At 41.6% G+C, this 19,317-nt stretch overlaps 1 protein-coding gene across 1 annotated transcript in view; it reads left to right on the top strand.

The window, feature by feature from the left end:
* Positions 1 to 19,317, top strand: part of LAMA1 (laminin subunit alpha 1) — a 122,918-nt gene that overhangs the window by 32,338 nt on the left and 71,263 nt on the right. Inside the window, exons 4-9 of the mRNA XM_043889529.1 lie at positions 9,329 to 9,571; positions 10,496 to 10,675; positions 13,216 to 13,305; positions 14,355 to 14,472; positions 16,205 to 16,383; positions 17,473 to 17,578. Of these exons, the coding sequence (XP_043745464.1) occupies positions 9,329 to 9,571; positions 10,496 to 10,675; positions 13,216 to 13,305; positions 14,355 to 14,472; positions 16,205 to 16,383; positions 17,473 to 17,578 (916 nt within the window). The remainder of the gene's footprint in view (positions 1 to 9,328; positions 9,572 to 10,495; positions 10,676 to 13,215; positions 13,306 to 14,354; positions 14,473 to 16,204; positions 16,384 to 17,472; positions 17,579 to 19,317) is intronic.

Here is a 19,317-nt window from a genome sequence, read left to right as displayed (position 1 = left end):
AATAACTGTTTCTTAGGTTTCCACTGAGGTGGCGACCATTTAGGATCATTTACAACCTCGAAGCAGACTCTAGGACCAGGCGAGGAGCGGGACTGCCCAGAGGTCAGCCCGGCATGTAAGAAACAGCAGCAGGAGGAGAGCCTGCCTCTGAGCTGTGGGTCTCCAGTCACGTCATGCAGAAGCCTCCTTTCACTCTCAAACCCTAACATTTGTGCTCCGATTCTGTATTTTGTGAAGCCATCAGGCCTTGCCAGGGCTTAGGAAGAGCCTGACAGAACTAGGGCTGGGGGAAAGACAGGACTTAATCATCCCCTCTGAACTGCTGGCCTGCTCTCCACACTGCTTTGTGGGCTGCTCCAGACTTGGTTCCTGTTATTTTGGTTCAGTCGCTCAGTCATATCCGATTCTTTGCCACCCCATGGACTGCAACACGCCAGGCTTCCCTGTCCTCCACTATCTCCCAGAGTTTGCTCAAACTTGTGTCTGTTGAGTCGGTGATACCATCCAACCATCTCATCCTCTGTCATCCCCTTATCCTCCTGCCTTCAGTCTTTCCCAGCATCAGGGTCTTTCCCAATTTCTAAACAAGAGTTGATTTCTAATCACGCTGTATTTAGAAATCTCCATTTCCCCCCCCAAACTTGAGTCTTTGTATCATTCATTTTTCTCTCCCTAGTTTCACATCTTCTTTTCTCTTGTGGTAAAACATACATAACATAAAATTACCGTTTTAACCATTTCTAGGTTCACTGGCATTCACATTGTTGTGTAACCATCACCACTATCTACCTCTGGAACTTTTTCATCTTGGCTAACTGAAACTCTGTCCTCATTAAACACTAACTCCCCATCCTTCCTCCCCTCCGCAGCCCCAGTTTTCCACAGTTCTAATTTTCATCTCCATGAGTTTGATTATTCTCCACAACTCGTGTGAGTGGAATCACACAGTACATGTCCTTTTGTGTCCAGTTGACTTCATTTAACATAATGTCCTCCAGTTTTAGACATGTTGTAGCATGTATCAGAATTTCGTTCCCATTTTAGGCTCAGTAATATTCCACTGTATCCCAGAGTTTGTTTAGCCATTTATTTTATTGCTTTTAAAATTTTATTTATTATTTATTTATTTATGGCTGTGAAGGGTCTTCACTGCTCTGTGGGCAACTCTCCAGCTGCAGTTTGCAGGCCCTTCACCACAGTGGCCTTCCTTGTTCTGGAGCACAGGCTGTAGGGTGTGTGGGCTTAATAGTTGTTGCACCTGGACTCCAGAGCACAGGCTCAGTAGTTGTGGCACATCGGCTTAGTTGCTCCGTGTGGCATGTGGAATCTTCCCAGACCAGGGATCGAACCCATGTCCCCTGCATTGGCAGGCAGACTCTTCAATGAGCCGGGGAAGCCCCTGTTTAGCCATTTAGCCATGATTTTTGGAGAAACCGCCACATTGTTTTCTGTAACGGCTACATCAATTTACATTCCCACCATATTATTTTAAGTAAACAAAAGCCTTCCTGTATAAAACATTTATTTAGCTGTTTTTAAGTGTAATGGTTTGTCAGGTTGACGCCTGAGAAATTCTAGATGTTCCGTGAAGTTAGAGAGGTTCCTAAAGAAAGATGGGAATCTTCAAATAGGATGTGGACTAAGGTTCCACGTACTGAGTGAAATCTTGCAGAAACAAAAAATGCTTTCTAATCTCTCTAGGGCTGATACTATAAGCGATTCAGCTAGATTTAGTGACCAGAGGAAAGAAGCACATAGTCATTGTGTCCAGGGGCTGTAAATGTGTAACTCAAAGGTTAATGTTTAATGGACCCGGTCAGGTGCAGATTCACACGGTTTCTCTAGACCATGTTGCCAGTTGGATTTGTGAGGCTTAATGATTAGGGGCCCCTTTTACTTTTAGGGAGCGATGGGACTGTTTTCTCATGATGAGGGCTGAGAAGAGGGCTGTGGGGCCATCTGCTTCTAACTTGCTGAATCTCCTGGGCTCCATAGGTCAGTGGGAGGACCGGGAGAGGAAGTGAAAGGAAGTGTTCAAGTCTTTTCAGCCAGAAATTCTCTGGGACTGAGGACAGAAGAGGGGAGTGGTGGCTTTGAGGCCACATGGGGGAGACGTGTCCTGTCTTGCTGAGGTGTCTGGCCAAAGCTGGAAAACCTTGCTGGGTCTCCACGTTTTCTTTCTCACTCACATTAAGACTCTCACTCTTTGAGACTCACTGGCTTTTTCTCTAATTTAGTCTTGGTCTTTGCTGTGTCACCACCAGCATCTCTCACGACTTCCTGGCACCAGCATTCAATTCCATCTTCTTCTCATCCCTGGTGACCCGGTAACTCCCTGGTTCAGGGTCCTCAAATGGTCAAGAAGTCTGAACGTTCTGCAAAGAGCCCTGTCCTGCCTGCTCCCCTCCCATCTCAACACTCAAGCCAGCTGGGCCTCTCGTTGTTTCCCCGCCCCGTGCTCTGGCCCTGCAGGGTCCCAGCTTCCTGTCCCCCAGCAGCTTTCTCTCCTCCCCTAGATGTCTCCCTCTCTTTCCGGAGATCCTTCAGAGAAACCTTCCCTGACCCTACCGCTTCTCCAGACTAGGGCACCCCCCAGACATCCCGATCACCTCTGTCGTCCTTCCGGGACCCTGGCCCACCTGTCTGCCCATCAGGGCATCCCGGCCACACTGATGACTGTGTCCCGCACTTCAGCGCTGTCTTCATGGCCCCTGACACAGTCCTTTTACTAATACGGAGCAGACGTTCGATCAGTGTCTACAGAATGAGTCTCCAGTGGAAGAAGCATCCTTTGGGTGTTGGAAGCATCCTTTGCTCTCAGCCTCCTGTGTCCCAGGGAGGGTGTTGGTGGCGGGGGGTGGGGACATCTCTGACAGCAGCAGCTCTGCCTTCCCACCCCTTCCCGGGAGAGGGGCTGTTGTTTTGCTAACAGGGAGTCGAGCTGACCCGTCCCTCTGGACTCCATCTGGCTCTGCTCTTCTCCACCTGGGCAGGCTGTTCTCAGGAGGCCCAGTCCTGACCCCGGGACAAGGCCACCAAGCGGGCGGGCATGTGTCTCTTAGCCTGTGACGCCAGAGGCTGAGTGTCAGACCGGCCTCTGCAGCCACCTTCTAGGCCACCACCTCCAGCTCTGCTTTTTCCTGGATCATCCCTGACTTCCTCCAGTCTCCATGACAGATTCCCGAGCCTCCTTCCATGGTTGGGAGGGAAGGAGGAACTGATATTGACCGCCCACTCTGTTCCAACATGAACAAGTGGCGCTGCGTCTGGGGGAGAAAGTCCAGTGTAATTTCAAAGGCTGGGATATTCCTGGGTGAAAACCTGTGTCCCCAGGTGATGGGTGGTCAGGAGTCTGGGGACAGGAAAGGTGCTTTTTAGGTTTCTTAGGTCCTAGAAGGGCTGGTACCTGCATTTTCCACATGGGTTTATCTCATTCTTGGGCTCAGCTGTCACCCCGCACCTCTAGGTGGGGAAAAGTAGTGAAAATCTCCACAAACAGCCTTTGGGGACCTTCCTGGCTGTGCTTTTGAGGTTGTTCCAGTTCATCTCCCACAAAACTTAGTCAGATCTTCCCAGAATGCTTGGAGAAATTAAATGCTAGGAGCATTTCTACAGAGAGATCCATGAGACAGGGGATGGAGACCAGCCTGTACTTCCAGTTTTGTTTCTTCATGGGGCTCAACACATATCCTTGGAAATGATCCCCTGAGTCATCCTGAGATGGAACCAGGGACTCGTGAACCCTGGGACTCCTCACCCGTGGGCTCTTTTAGAAAGAGCTTTCCTAGTTGATGAAAAACAGAACTTCTCCTGCAGGGGGATTTAATTATCCCTTTCCCATCCCCAGGTAACTGGTCCCGGTTCCCTTTTAATTCTGCAGTGGGCCCCTCTCTCTGCCCTTCCTTCCTTGCTCATCAGCTTTCTCACCCCGGCTTTTCCTGCGTGCATGTGGACAATCTGAACTTGGTGCCAGAATGAGTCAACCTTGATTTTTCTGAGACAGGAAGCTTAAGAATTTTCAGAAAAGAAACCTATTTGATCTACATTTGCCAGTACAAGTAGCTAGTCCCTCCTCGCCTCCATAAAGAGAAGAAACAAGAAGAAAAGAAAGATGGGGAAAGACAGTGGATTCTGACCTGTTTACCCTGCACTTCTAATGACAGCAGCAAATTTAAAGAGCAACAAGCCTCTTTTATTTCACACTTCTTTTCTCATTCATGAAGCTAAGTCCTTTTGTCTGTTCATTTTGGGTACCGGTCCTAAAATGAGATGATAACAGTATAACAGTCATTATCATCAAATAGAAATGATATTTTAAGATCACTGTCCATTAGAGATTTACCTAAAATGTGAATCCTGTGGATCCTACACACCAAGTAAAGGTCCAAGACCCAAACTTCTCTCATTCTGCCAAGTGTCTGATGCTGTTTCACGTCATTATCAATTGATAAGCTACTTTGGGATACATACTCTGTAAAACCAGAAGGGAATCATAGCTGTGTTAGTAATTAGCCTTCTAGTAAATAATTGCTTCTTTATTCTTGAGTAATAAATATTAGCTCAAATGATCACTCTGAATTTTATTTTCTAATAATATCCAAAGAAATAAACTTTTACAAAGCACAGATTCACCAATTTTATAAGAATAGTTGAGCAGTCATAATATTCAGTCACTCAGTTGCTCAGTCGTGGCCGACTCTTTTGCAACTCCATGGACTATAGCCTGCCAGGCTTCTCTGTCCTTGGAATTCTCTAGGCAAGAATACTGGAGTGGGTTGCCATTTCCTTCTCCAGGGGATCTTCCCGACTCAAAGATTGAACCCGTGTGCCCTGCATTGGCCAGTGGATTCTTTACCACTGTGCCACCAGGGAAGCCCCAGTTGAATAATATGATTTCTCAAATAGACTGAACTATCTCTTTTCTAAAATGTAATTTGACTGCAAAACTAAATCTCTTTTGGACTTCCCTGGTGGTCCAGTGGTTAAGAATGCATGTGGCAATGAAGACCCAGTGCAGCCAAAAATAAATAAAATGAATGAAAATTTACAAAACAAACAAAAAACTTAAAAAAAAAATCTAAATCTCTTTTGCCTATGAAAAGGTCATTCCCACTGGATAAAAGAAAACAATCCTCCATCCACTGTTTCACTATGGCCTGGGAGGCAGGTACGTGCCTGTGGGCAGAATTTCCAGCCAGGGTCCCGTGTGGCATCTGGGCCCCTGCAGTTACACAGCTGAGCTTTCCGGGGAGCAGAGACACTTGGCCTCCCCAGCACATGTGAAGCTGAGCCCTGATGTTGGAGAATTAGGCTCCATGTATTGTTCTTATCTCTGCGCCTGAGGTTGATTTAATACATTAAAGATTGAGGCCCACATGAAAGTTCCTGTCTGGATTCCTGTGTCGAAAGTGGTGTTGGGTGTGCATGCACTTTATTTATGTGGCACTGTTTATGTGCATTCCAGCGATCATTAACAAAGGCCACTCGGTGGAAAACCCTGATGAAAGTGGATTTGAAAGTGGCTGTATCAGCTACAGGTTTTGGCAAGACCTCAGTGATGCTGAATGTAGTGAAAGCCCTGTGTCATCAATTTGTGTTCAGCCAACCTTATATGGAGAGACAAGGCAGTTCAGTCAACCATGCTAAAGCAGCCACAGAAATATCATGGATTTCATTTGGGCAAAGGTTCTATATCTTAACAAAGAAGCCCTCACTGTTTTTTTTTTATATTAGGTGCTAAGACCTGTTTGTCAGCGCACAACGGGTGAATTAGACAAGCTTGTGTTCATTTGCTTAGGGCTGCTGTAGCCCATACAGAAGACCTGGGGGTTTAAACAGCAGAAATGTGTTAGCACAAACACATGAAAAGATGCTCAACATCACTCATTATCAGAGAAATGCAAATAAAAACCCCAATGAGGTACCATTACACGCCAGTCAGGATGGCTGCTATCCAAAAGTCTACAAGCAATGAATGCTGGAGAGGGTGTGGAGAAAAGGGAACCCTCTTACACTGTTGGTGGGAATGCAAACTAATACAGCCACTATGGAGAACAGTGTGGAGATTCCTTAAAAAACTGGAAATAGAACTGCCATATGACCTAGCAATCCCACTCCTGGGCATATACACCGAGGAAACCAGATCTGAAAGAGACACGTATACCCCAATGTTCATCGCAGCACTGTTTATAATAGCCAGGACATGGAAGCAACCTAGATGCCCATCAGCAGACAAATGTATAAGGAAGCTGTGGTACATATACACCATGGAATATTACTCAGCCATTAAAAAGAATTCATTTGAATCAGTTCTAATGAGATGGATGAAACTGGAGCCCATTATAAAGAGTGAAGTAAGCCAGAAAGATAAAGACCATTACAGCATACTAACACATATATATGGAATTTAAAAAGATGGTAACAATAACCCTATATGCAAAACAGAAAAAGAGACACAGATGTACAGAACAGACTTCGGGACTTCTTTGGGGGAAGGCGAGGGTGGGATGTTCTGAGAGAACAGCATTGAAACAAGTATACTCTCAAGGGTGAAACAGATCACCAGCCCAGGTTGGATGCATGAGACAAGTGCTCAGGGCTGGTGCACTGGGAAGACCCAGAGGGATGGGATGGAGAGGGAGGCGGGAGGGGGGATCGGGATGGGGAACACATGTAAATCCATGGCTGATTCATGTCAATGTATGGCAAAAACCACTACAGTATTGTAAAGTAATTCGCCTCCAACTAATAAAAATAAATGGAAAAAAAAAAAAAAAAGAAATGTGTTAGAGTTCTGGGAACTGGAAGTTCAAGATCAAGGTGCTGGTAGGGTCAATTCCGTCTGAGACCTCTGCTCTTGGCTTGCAGATGGCCATCTTTTCACTGTGTCCTTACCGGGTTGACCCTCCATCTGTGTGTATAGGTCCTAATCTTCTTTTCTTAAAACGACACCAGTCAGACAGGACTATGACCTCCTTGACCTTGATTGACTCTTTAAATACCTCTATCTGGATACAGTCCCCTTCTGAGGTACTAGGGGTTAGGACTTCAGCATTTGGATTTGGGGGAGACATTTCTGCCAGTAATGTGATTTAACATATTGCATCTAGATGCTTCATAGCCCCTTCTTCTGCTTTTGCAGATTTCCATCTCATAATCCCTTTTTTGGTTTGTTTCCCAGTCTCCAGTTTGGGAAACTACTCAGAGATTGTGAAAACAATGCCCAGCATCATAGCTGAAGGCCTTGATCAAGATACTTAAACGATTTGTCCTAAAGCTTTCCCACTATGGTTGTTCTTACACTGGCTATCATTTTGTGACACGTGAATGACCTCTCTGTCTAAAAGCCAACAAGAGTTTGATGAAAGTACAAGAAAATGGTATTGAAACGATTGCTGCTGGTTGAGGTCAGAGATTTGGAAAACTAGATTGGTGTTCACATGTTGCTCAGCTCAGGGTTTCATTCTTTTCCCTTGAAATCTGTAGAAGTGTGGTTTACATTTTAGTACTTGTGGGATCCTGGGAAGATTATTTAATCTTTCTGTGCCTCAGTTTTCTTGTCTGTAAAGTAGCGGGAGTAATAGTACATATTTCATGAGAAGAATGCAGTTAGAAAGGTTTGAAGTGCTAGTAATTCTAATAAAGCACTTAACTTGTCCTTAGCCACAGCAAGTACTGTGGCTCAGTAGGAAAAGAATCTGCTTACAATACAGGAGACACAGGAGCCTCAGGTTTGGTTCCTGGGTCAGGAAACCCCCCTGGAGAAGGGAATGGTAACCCACTCCAGTATTCTTGCCTGGAGAATTTCATGGACAGAGGAGCCTGACAGGCTACAGTCCACGGGTCTCAAAGAGTCGGACACAACTGAGCGACTGAGCAAACAAAATGTAGTAAATAAAAAAAATATATAAATGATAAATATATGAATTACAAAACTGGGGAAAGGTTTTTTTAAAAAAAAACTCCCCCCAAAACAAAGCCATGTAATTATGTTCATAGGAGAATCTTCTGGAGATGTTTATGCTCCAACAGAATAGCCTTTACCTTATTTTAATTATTGTACATTTAAATTGATGAAGATGGTTCTAGATTTTTAAACATGGACATTCAGTTCTGGATACAAGCAGTTCCTGATTTTCCTCATTACTGAAATCCAATAACATTGTTTTGCTTTTAATGTGCTTTAGAAATAGGGGATGTGCGTTTAGAAATAGGGAGGGCGTTTCTTGTAGGTGAACAAAGTTATTATAATGAGATAGAACTGTCCTTCCAAGGGAATAGTTCAGTAGATGAAAATAAAATATTTTGGTTTATGGTGGGTTAATTGTGAGGAATTGTGTTCCTGGAATTGGTGAGGGCTAAGATGGGGAGAGACTTAAGACAAAAAACAAAAAACCAACAAGCCCAGAGGTCACATAGTTGGACTTATCCTGTATGTAGCCTTTTCAGACTGGCTTCTTGCACTTAGCAATATGCATTTAAGATTTCGCCATGTATTTTTGTGGCATGAGAGCTCAATTTTAAAAATTATTATTACTGAATAATATTTTGTTGTATGGACATCACACTTCCTTAATCCATTCACCTGTGGAAGTTTTCAACTCCTTTGGGTAAATACCAAGGAGCATGATTGTTAGATTGTATGGTTAGATCATATTTAATTTTGTAAGAAATCACCAAACTATCTTCTGAAGTAGCTGCAGCATTTTGCATTTCCACTAGCTCTGAACGAGAGTTCCTGTCGCTCCACAACCTCACCAGCATTTCGTGTTGTTGGTGTTCTGGATTTTAACCGTTGTGATAGGTATGTAGTGAGTTGACTTTTTTTTTCTCATCTCCAAATCAGTGTATGAGAAATACATCACTACTATTAATGAAATATAATGCAACTATGACCATTAAGAATCCTGCTGGAGAAAGACACTGGAAACAAGAAAACAGGCACTTATGCTAATATTAACATTACTGGGACTTCCCAAGTGGTCCAGTGGTTAAGACTCCATGCTGCCATGCAGAGGGCACATGTTCCACGCCTGGTGGGGGAACTAGAGCCCACATGGTACATAGCACACCCAAATTATAAAAAAAAATTACACTGCTAATAACAATAATAATAATACAGATTCATTTGTGAATAGTTTGAGTATATTTTGAAAACAAATGCCGCCAGAAAAACATTTACAAGATACATCTCTTTTATGAGCAGTTATCTTCAAAAGCAGTAAAAGACACTGGAAGTCATCATATGGCAGTGCTCTCAAGAGGCACTTTAATTTCTGAGCACTAGTTACTGGTTATTGATTGAGACTTTTCAATGGCTTTGTTCCAGGTCTTCCAGGTCGCTTATGTCATCATCAAGGCAGCGAATGCCCCTCGGCCTGGAAACTGGATCTTGGAACGTTCTGTGGATGGTGTAGAATTCAGCCCCTGGCAGTACTATGCTGTCAGTGACACAGAATGTTTGACTCATTACAACATCACTCCGAGACGGGGGCCGCCCACCTACAGGGCAGATGATGAAGTCATCTGCACCTCCTATTACTCCAGGCTGGTGCCGCTTGAACACGGAGAGGTAAGGCGCCCCCTACCGGCCGGGAGGTCTGTTTTTCCCCACCTCCAATGACAGCATAGCTCTGCTAGGAGCCAAAGATCACAGAGATCTTTAACTCTTGAGATGCTGGAGCTGGGGTATCATTGCCTGGTGTCTACTGATGCTTCATGTTGCCCCGGACACATGTTACTTTATTGATTTCTTCCCTTCAAGGAGGTCCCTCAACTTCATTCTGCTGTGATTTAATAATTCATCAGGATCCTCCCTGGAGGATCCTTCCCATGACACCAGGGCAGCAACATTTGTTGATAGAGCTCCTGGTTTTGTCCAGGAAGTTCTCCCTCTCCCTGAGGGTGTTGTGGATTGGATATGGTTGATGAAGTGTTCCAGTTCTGTGCTCTACATGCCCGGACTGCACACACATCATTAAATCAGAGTGTGATCAAAAATTAGCCGTGCCTTGATAGCATGCCTTAATAAGCTAAAACCACAAAAACCCTCAAAAAAGTGCATTTTCACACAGGAACTCAGCAGCAAGCCCTGCATTGTTTCAAGAGCGGAGATGAGTTGAGAGAGTGGGAGTTACAAAGTTCCCAGGCACCTTTTCTCACTCTCCTCAGTCTGTCCTTGACATTTAGACTCTGGTTCACAGATGCCTGTGGATCCATGTTAAAATGCTCTCATCACGCTGGGAGAAGTGTTCTTGTTTAAAGGTTTCCTGAAATCCCGGAGACACTAGAATGAATGACTTTAATAAACTGAACTTGGGCTGTGATCATTGCTGTACACAAGTGTCAATGAATATTAGATTCCTGTAAGAACCTAGTTATTTGGTTTGATTTTAGATAATATCTGTAAAGATTATGCCCTGAATTTGAACCATCAGTTATATTTTTTTTGCATGCTTAAAATGGATATTTCTTTATTTTAATGTTTTATCTTTAGATTCACACGTCGTTAATCAATGGCAGACCAAGCTCTGACGATCTTTCACCCAAATTGCTGGATTTCACTTCTGCACGATACATCCGCCTGCGTTTACAGCGCATCCGAACCCTCAACGCCGATCTTATGACCCTCAGCCACCGGGACCCTAAAGACCTGGATCCTATTGTCACCAGACGAGTAAGTCTAGCAGGGCTCCTGACCTCTGGGAAAACTTTATGTCATTTAAGGGAAATAGACATTCCCTCCCTGGTTGGCCTTTTTTCTTATTTTTGTTGGTGACATTAAATACCACCTTTAAATGATGTAGTTCTGATGTGGTGTCCTCAGGCCCCCTTGTCTCCACTCATCCGACGACATCATCTTGCAGCCGATGTAGTGGCCATTTCTTCATTCTTATCTGGCTCCACGACTGACCAAGCAAGTGAGAGTTGTTGGGTTTTGGGTTTTTTGTTTTGTTTTGTTTTGTTTCACTTAAAAGTTTAAACTTTGAGATACGTGTATGGTAAATGTACAAGGTTCATAGGGACAGACATTTTCAAACCCCTTGGATAAAGTAGGAGTGGAACGACCAAGTTACAGGATAGCTGTATGTTTAATTTTGGGGAATTTGCTGAGACATCAAAAGCAGCTATACCATTCTGCAGCAGTGTGTGAGAGCTTGGATACACCACACATGTCCATACTGGGGTGCTGGTCACTGTCACCTCAGCCGTGCCGAAGTGCATGGAGGAACGTCTTCTTGAGTATTAATTTGTGTCTTCCTGAGAATTATGTTGAATGTGTGCTTATTTGTATCTGATCACATTTTTATCCATCTGGGTTACCTGTCTCTTTATTCCTGAGTTATAAATATCTTTATATATCTTGTGTACAAGGCCTTTGTCAGATGTGTCTCTACTGAAAATCCATTCTCTGTCCTCTGTCTCTTGCTTATCCACTTTCTTAACTATGACTTCCAATGAATAGAAATTTTAATTTTGATAAAATGCAGTTTATCATTTTTTCCTCAGAATTAATCTTTCTATTCCTCTCTGAAAAATACTTGTTTACCTCAAGTTTACAAAAATATTATCTGACGCTTTTTTGTAATAGTTTTATAGTTTTAGTTTTCATACCTATTATCCATTCTTGTTCATTTTTTATTTGGTGTGAGGTAGAAGTTCTTTATTCTCCATGTGCACGAACAATTGTTCCACATGACTTGTTGAAAATATATACATTCTTTTTTTCTTTAAATTATTTTTGTGGCCTATTGAAAATTACTTGACCTTATTATTGTGGATGCATTTCTGGACACTGTACTGGTCTAATGGTCTGTTTGTCTATCCTTATGCCAATAAAGGTCTTTCTCCATTACTGTAGAAAGTTTTGAAGTCAGGTACTGTAACAGTCCACTTCAGTTCTTTTCCAGGATTGATTAGGCTATTCCAAGTTCATTGTGTTTCGTTATGAGTTTTAGAATCAGTTTGTAAATTTCCGTCCAAAAAGAAAGGAAAAAAGAAAGCCTGCTGAGACCTTCATTGGGAGTTCATTGATTCCACAGATCAACTTAGAAGGAATTTTAGAAAACATTTTGACAGTATTGGATCATCCAGTTCACAGATGTGCTATATGTCTCCTCTTATGTCAGACTTCTTTCACTCCTTTTGGCATTGATCTATTGTTTATCGTCCATCTTTTGTTCAGTTTATTTTTAAGTATTTCTTGTTTTTGAATGTTAGTGTTAATGGCTTGCTTTCTAAAATTTGTTTTCCATTTGTTCATTCTAGTATACAGAAGGTTAATTCATTTTTGTTCATTGAGATATTGCCCGATTTACAAATTTCTTGTAGCTTTTGATAGATTTTCTATGTACACAATCATGTTATCTACAAATAATGACAGTTCAGTCTTACTATGCCCTCTATTTGCCTTTGACTTCCTTTTTCTTGCATTATTGAACTGACTGGCACCGTATGGGCTACTAAAATGTTGACTAGAAATTGTGAGAGCCGATTTTAGGAGGAAAGTGCTTAACCTTCCACTGTTAGATCCAGGTTTTCCATAGACGCACCTTCATTAGGCTGAAGAAGCTTGCTTCTGCTTATGGTTTGCTGAGTTTTTTGAATGATGGTATTGCCTACTTTAAAATGCTTTTTCTGCATCTAATGAAAGGATCTTAGGTTTTCTCCTTTATTCTGTTAATATGGTGATTTACATTTATTGATGTTTATATGTTAAACTAACTCTGCACCCCTGGGATAAGTCCTATTTGGTCATGAGTTATCCTTTTTATATGGTGAAAAAGTGAAAGTCGCTCAGTCATGTATGACTCTTTGCAACCCCATGGACTATACAGTCCATGGAATTCTCTAGGCAAGAATACTGGAGTGGGTAGTTTATAAAGGGCTATATTCAATTTAGGAATATTGTTAGAGTTTTCAGTAGCCTAGGTTTTGAATATGACTGCCTCAGTTTATGATGCAGCCAAGTTGAGAAATTCTTTTTCAATTCTTTTGGTTTCTATGGATGAGCTAATTTGAACATTATTTACTTTAATTGAACATAAATATTTTATTTATATTTATTTATGCATGAAATATTCTTTAAAAGGTATATGTGTGTTTTTGATTACCAATAGCAACTGAGATATTTGTTTGCATGTCAACATTTTCTTTGCACTGAAATAGAAGAGGTTTTATTTTATTTTATTTTTTTGTAACTTTCTTTTTCCTTAGTATTACTATTCAATAAAAGACATTTCTGTTGGAGGAATGTGTATCTGTTATGGCCATGCTAGTAGCTGCCCATGGGATGAAGCTACAAAGGTGAGTAGTAGTATTTCACATCTTATTAAAACCTTAGAAGTTGTAGCTATAATGTTGGCATTGCACTTTTTATTTAAGGCAAGTGTTGAAAGTTATAAAATCATGCCACAAAAAGAGAACTTTTTAGATAATTTAACTGGTTTAATTTTTTAAAGACAATTTAATTTTGCTTTGGTTGAAGAATACATTTTAAATAAATCTTTCTAGGAATTTTTTTTGTTGCAAAAAAAGATATAATATTTGCCATTTTAACCTTAAACTATAAAATAGTGTCCAACGCAGTGGCCCTTTGAATTTTAAAGCTCTTTTCTATAAGATAGTAAGTGAAAATCATGTGCAGTTAGGAATTATGCTTATGTTTTTAAGAGTCCCCTTCTCTTTCCTTTCTGTGGTGCTAAATCAAGATAAAACAAAGTTTTCCTGTTTTAGCATCATATTAAGTGAAGAAGAGGACATTCTCCTTTCTTCTTCTCTTAAAAAACTTACATGGAATTGCTTTTTATTTTTTCCCAATCTTTGTTATAATTTAACTTCTGAATAGGATTATTCTCTTATTAATGCTGAAAAATATAGAGATGAACATCCAGAAAGTTATTCAGGGACTTCTCTGGTGGTCCAGTGGGTAAGATGCTGTGCTCCCAATGTAGGGGGCCCAGGTTTGATCCCTAGTCAGGGAACTAGATACTGAATTCTACAATTAAGAACTGATGCAACCAAAATAAATATGTATGTATATTTTTTTTTTTTGAAAAAATGAAAGTTCCTTATAGGAGCTTCCAAACCTTTCAAGTCAACATATCTCTTTTAAAAAGTTTTTGTTAGTTAACCCATGTTAGTTTATTTTCTTTCTTCTCAATTCTGCATGTAACCAGTTTTTATGTTTATTTTTATCTTTAAAAATGAAATACCAATTTGCTTATATGTCACTATATATCCTCAACTGCAAACCCTTGCTATGTATTTGACTGTGATGAATTTTTCTTGAAATAAACTTAAGAAAAGCATGCAGGTCAATTTTCAGATCCAGTTTTATGTTCCTTGTCATCTAGAAATTCCAGTGTCAGTGTGAACATAACACGTGTGGGGACAGATGCAATCGATGCTGCCCTGGGTACCACCAGCAGCCTTGGAGACCTGGCACTGTTTCTTCCGGGAACACGTGTGAAGGTGAGGCCGCTCAGAGGTGCAGGGATGTGAAGTCTTCCCCCTTCATCTGCTTCAGCTTACAGTGACTTCATATTTATAGTGTGTAATGGTTTGGAAAAGACCCTGATGCTGGGAAAGCTTGAGGGCAGGAGGAGAAGAGGGTGACAGAGGATGAGACAGTTGAATTGTATCACCGACTCAATGGACATGAGCAAACCCAGGGAGATGGTGAAGGACAGGGCCGCTGGACATGTTGCAGTCTGGGGGGGTCGCAAAAAGTCAGACACGACTTAGCAACTGAATAACAATAAAGTGGTTTCCTTAGTTATTCAAGTAATTCCCAAAGCTGCAGACTACTGTCATAAGACATCAAGGATTGAGACCTAATATATCGTAATGATTTACTATTTATCTATGATTGCCCTTCCCGTGTATTCATTTATTCTTTACTAATTTGGATTTACATTTTAAATAGGCAATATATTCACAAGGTTCCAATATCTACAGTATATAAAAGCATATTTGTATATTTCTATCTCCACCCTTCCCACTTTGTATTATGTCCCGGTAGGTTCTTCCTGAAATGTTTATGCAAGTAAAGCATGTTAACACGTTCCTATACCTTTACACAGTTTGTGCATAGAATCTAATGTGATGTACATGTCAATCTGTGCATTGCTTTTATATTTAACAATATATCTTAAAGAAAATTCCATATTTTAATTTCCATATTAATTTCCATTTAATTTCCATATTAATAGTATGAAATGCTGCTTTAAAAACAGTTGCACTGGGGAATTTCCCTGCTGGTCTAGTGGAAAAGACTCTGCACTCCCAATGCTGGGGGCTCAGGTTCAAACCCCAGTCAGGAAACTAGATCCCACATGCCACAACTAAGACCTGCTGCATGCAAATTAATCAATTAATTAAAAAAAATAGTTTCATTGAACTCCATTGTGTGGATTTAACATTATCAAAACATCTACCTACCTGTAGTATTTTGCTTGCTGTCAGAGATGGTTAGATAAGCATCACCGGTTCAATGGACAGTTTGAGCAAACCCCGGGAGATAGTGACGGGCAGAGTAGCCTGGCGTGTTGCAGTCTGTGTGGGTCACAGAGTCACATAGGACTTAGCGACTGAACAACAACAGCAAGTCTTCTTTTAACACAAGCAGTGGTACAGTGATTCACCTGACAAGTGAGCAGGTGCTTCTGCAGAATGTGATCCCAGGAAAGAGGTTGATGGGTCCAGTGGGTGTGCAAACTTATAATTCAGATAGCTATTCCCCAACGCCTCCAGAAGGTGGCCCATGTCCTACTAAAATGACTTACTCTATAGTTTTAATTTATAGTCAGCTCGCCTGGTTGCTCAGCTGGTAAAGAATCTGCCTGCAATGCAGGAGACACCGATTCGATTCCTGGGTTGGGAAGATCCACTGGAGAAGGGACAGGCTACTCACTCCAGTATTCTTGGACTTCCCTGGTAGCTCAGTTGGTAAAGAATCCTCCAGCAATGCCAGAGACCTGGGTTCAATCCCTGGCTTGGGAATATCCCCTGGAGAAGGGAAAGGCCACTCACTCCACTATTCTGGCCTGGAGAATTCCATGGACTGTATAGTCCATAGGGTTGCAAAGAGTCGAACACAACTGAGTGACTTTCACTTTCATCAAAATTTACTCAAGGAGGGAAGGCTTGTGTTTATCTAGACCATGGCATCTATATTAACCAAGATTTGAAAATATTTTCCTAGAATGCAACTGCCACAATAAAGCCAAAGACTGTTACTATGATGAAGATGTGGCCAATCAGAGGAGAAGCCTGAATATTGCTGGACAGTTCAGAGGAGGAGGGGTTTGCATCGGCTGCCTGCAGAACACCATGGGTGTCAACTGTGAAACCTGTGTGGATGGATATTACAGATCCCATGGGGTAAGAGTGCCTTGGCTGTCGCCCAACTTTGTGGCAGGAAAGAGCCTCAGACCACCACACACAACCCCAGCGCTGGAGACATTTCCTTCTATAACATTTGACTGTATTCTTTATTTGACTGAATATTTATTGGGGAGTCTTTTATAAGCCAAGCAATTGAAGGCATACAAAGATGAAAAAGAAACCATTTGTTTTCGAAGAACTTAAAATTTGATTGGGGAGACAGATGTGCCCAACAGTTAACTATAAAATCAATCACTAGTTGAAGGGTTGAAATAGAGTTACAGGCAACCAGCTATAAAGATAAGGAAGGTTTTTTTTGAGTCCTGACCATTTCTCACTTGTTTTGTTTTCTGGTTCAGAATCCCTTTATTGGAATGCTAGTAAGGGTTACATGCATATAATTATAAGGATTCTGGTTCTTAGGACCTTTCTTAGATTTTTTTTTTTTTTTTTTTTTAGGACCTTTCTTAGATTTTGACTCATGATTTTTCTTCTGTCCTTCTGCTGACAGTTGCCCTGAGAATACCTGCCACTTAATCTTTGTTTTTTTAGCTTGTAGTGTTCTTCAGTATAGATATCCTGCTCTATTGTCTTCTTTTCTGGCTCAGAGTAGGGTGTTTGCCCACTGCTACTTAACTTAAATTCAGAGCCCCCTGGCTGCATCCTCTCAGAGTTTTATGATACTCAGTGTTCACGTGGAGGGTCAGCCAGTAACTGAAGCAGCTGTCTCCTGCTCAAAGGAAGTGCTCACTTCTCAGTTGACATGTAGCTGACATAGGAATCCCGTGGTGGCTGGGTTATAGGAGATGCTTCTAGATAACTCCAGGTCACAGCAGAGCTAGGGGGCCTGGGAGCTGTGATAATAGGAAAGGAGGACTCTTTGCTAATGATGCCAACAGTTGTCACCATCAAAAGGATGTTTGGTATTTTCTGGCTTGACCTACACACCCTGGGTACACAAAATCATGGTGATAGTCACATCTGGGATGAAAAGTCAACACTTTGTCATTAATGTTATTGTCAATGTTAATGCTAAGATTGCTGTTATTTCTAGCAAGATAATCTAGGACAACCTCTGCCTTTCAGGTGTCTCCTTATGAGGACAACCCTTGTCGCCCCTGTGACTGTGACCCTCTGGGGTCCCTCAGTTCTGTCTGTATTAAGGATGACCTTCACTCTGACTTACACAGAGGTACTTGGTTCATTTCTGTGCTTGTAATCAATGTGTGTGTGTGTGTGTGTGTGTAAGATTTGCACCTAGCAAGACTGTTACCATTGTGTAATAATTTGGTGATGATTCTCTATTGATGTTTTGCTCATCAGATATTTATGAAGCACCTTACCACTATGTGCCAGGCAGTTTTTTAGGACCTGGGAACATGTATATATAGTTGAACAGATAACCAAGGTCTCTGCTCACAGGCAGACACTAAATGAACAAGTCCATGAACAATATAAAGAAAGGTCTTGGTGCCCTGGGCATAAAGCAAAATTACCAATCGTGATAGATTTGAGGAAGGGAGGGGTGGAGATGGTGATGTCAAGGTGATGAAATGACATTTGAGAGGTTAATTGAGCTTTTGATGAAAGAAACAATGAGGCTCTGTTTCAAGTCATATGTGGAACAGTAAATATCAATCACTGCATTTAGCTCTCAGAAGACAGGCAGAGGCTTAAGCATACATCCTCCTACAACACAAGCAAATCCTCCAGGTAACCTTGTAAATGTCAATGTTCTTTCCATTTCCAAAACTGGCAAATGGACACCCAAATGCCAGAGTGCCCTGAATAGGTTGTATCTGCTCAGAGACCCCTGCGACCGCCTCCGGTGCTCAGTCGCTGGCAGTGGAAGTGGATATTGATCAGCAGAGAAGGATGTGCTCACTGTGGGCCTGCTGGTTGGGGGGATGGTGAATTACAGGAACTAGTGATTCTAACCTGCAACCCACGATAAGATGATGCTGATGATGACAGTTACCTTTGATTGGATTCACTGAAAGATATACATCATTTTAATTTTTAATCATAGCAAGTAAAAATTATTTTACCCACTCTATAGGCAAGGAAACTGTAGCTCAGAGCATTTGAGAAACTTGGCCAAGAGTCTGCAACTTTTGAAGCTGGTATTAAAAGCAAAAGACAATGGTCATCACCCTCCACCACTGGCTTCTGCACTTTTTTTTTTTTTTAAAGAATTTTCTGATATAATTGACTTGCATACAGTACATCCATTTAAAGTGTACAGTCCATTGTTTCAGGATATTCATGGGTACAGCCATCACCGCAATCCAATATTGGAATATTTCTATCACCCTGTAAAGAAGCCCCCTACCCATTGGCAGTTTCACTGCCTGTTTTCCTTCACCCCTTCCCCACCCCTGCCCCAGCTCTAGGCAACCACTGAGCTACTTTCTTTCTAAAGGTTTGCTTATTCTGACCATTTCATAAAAATAAAACATAGAATATGTGGTCTTTAGTGACTGGCTGCTTTCACTGACCATACTATTTTCAAGTTTCATCCCTATTGTAGCAGGTGTCAGCATACGTTTATTTTTTCTTGCTGTATAATACTCCATTGTATGTGTGTTTAACTTATTCATTCATCAGTAGATGGATATTTAAGTTGTTTTGACTTTTTGGCTGTTGTGAATAATGCTGCTATGAGCCTTTGTGTATAAGTTTTGGGGAAGACATTGTTTCCATTTTTCTTGGTTAGCTACTTCAGAGTAGCATCTCTAGATCTTATGACTACTCTATGCTTAGCCTTTCAAGGAGGAACTGAATGGTTTTCAAAAGCTACTGAATCATTTTACAGTTACATGTGTTTTCCACCTTTTCTTTCTTTAAACCAGGGGTTGTCAACTATGTTCTATGGGCCATAACTTGCACCACTGTCTTTATAAAGAAAGTTTTATTGGAACAGAGCTGTTT

Source organism: Cervus elaphus, chromosome 27, assembly GCF_910594005.1.
Source record: "Cervus elaphus chromosome 27, mCerEla1.1, whole genome shotgun sequence".
Classification (NCBI taxonomy): domain Eukaryota; kingdom Metazoa; phylum Chordata; class Mammalia; order Artiodactyla; family Cervidae; genus Cervus; species Cervus elaphus.
The sequence above is the reverse complement of the archived record's forward strand: the minus strand, read 5'-3'. Positions and strand labels throughout refer to the sequence as shown.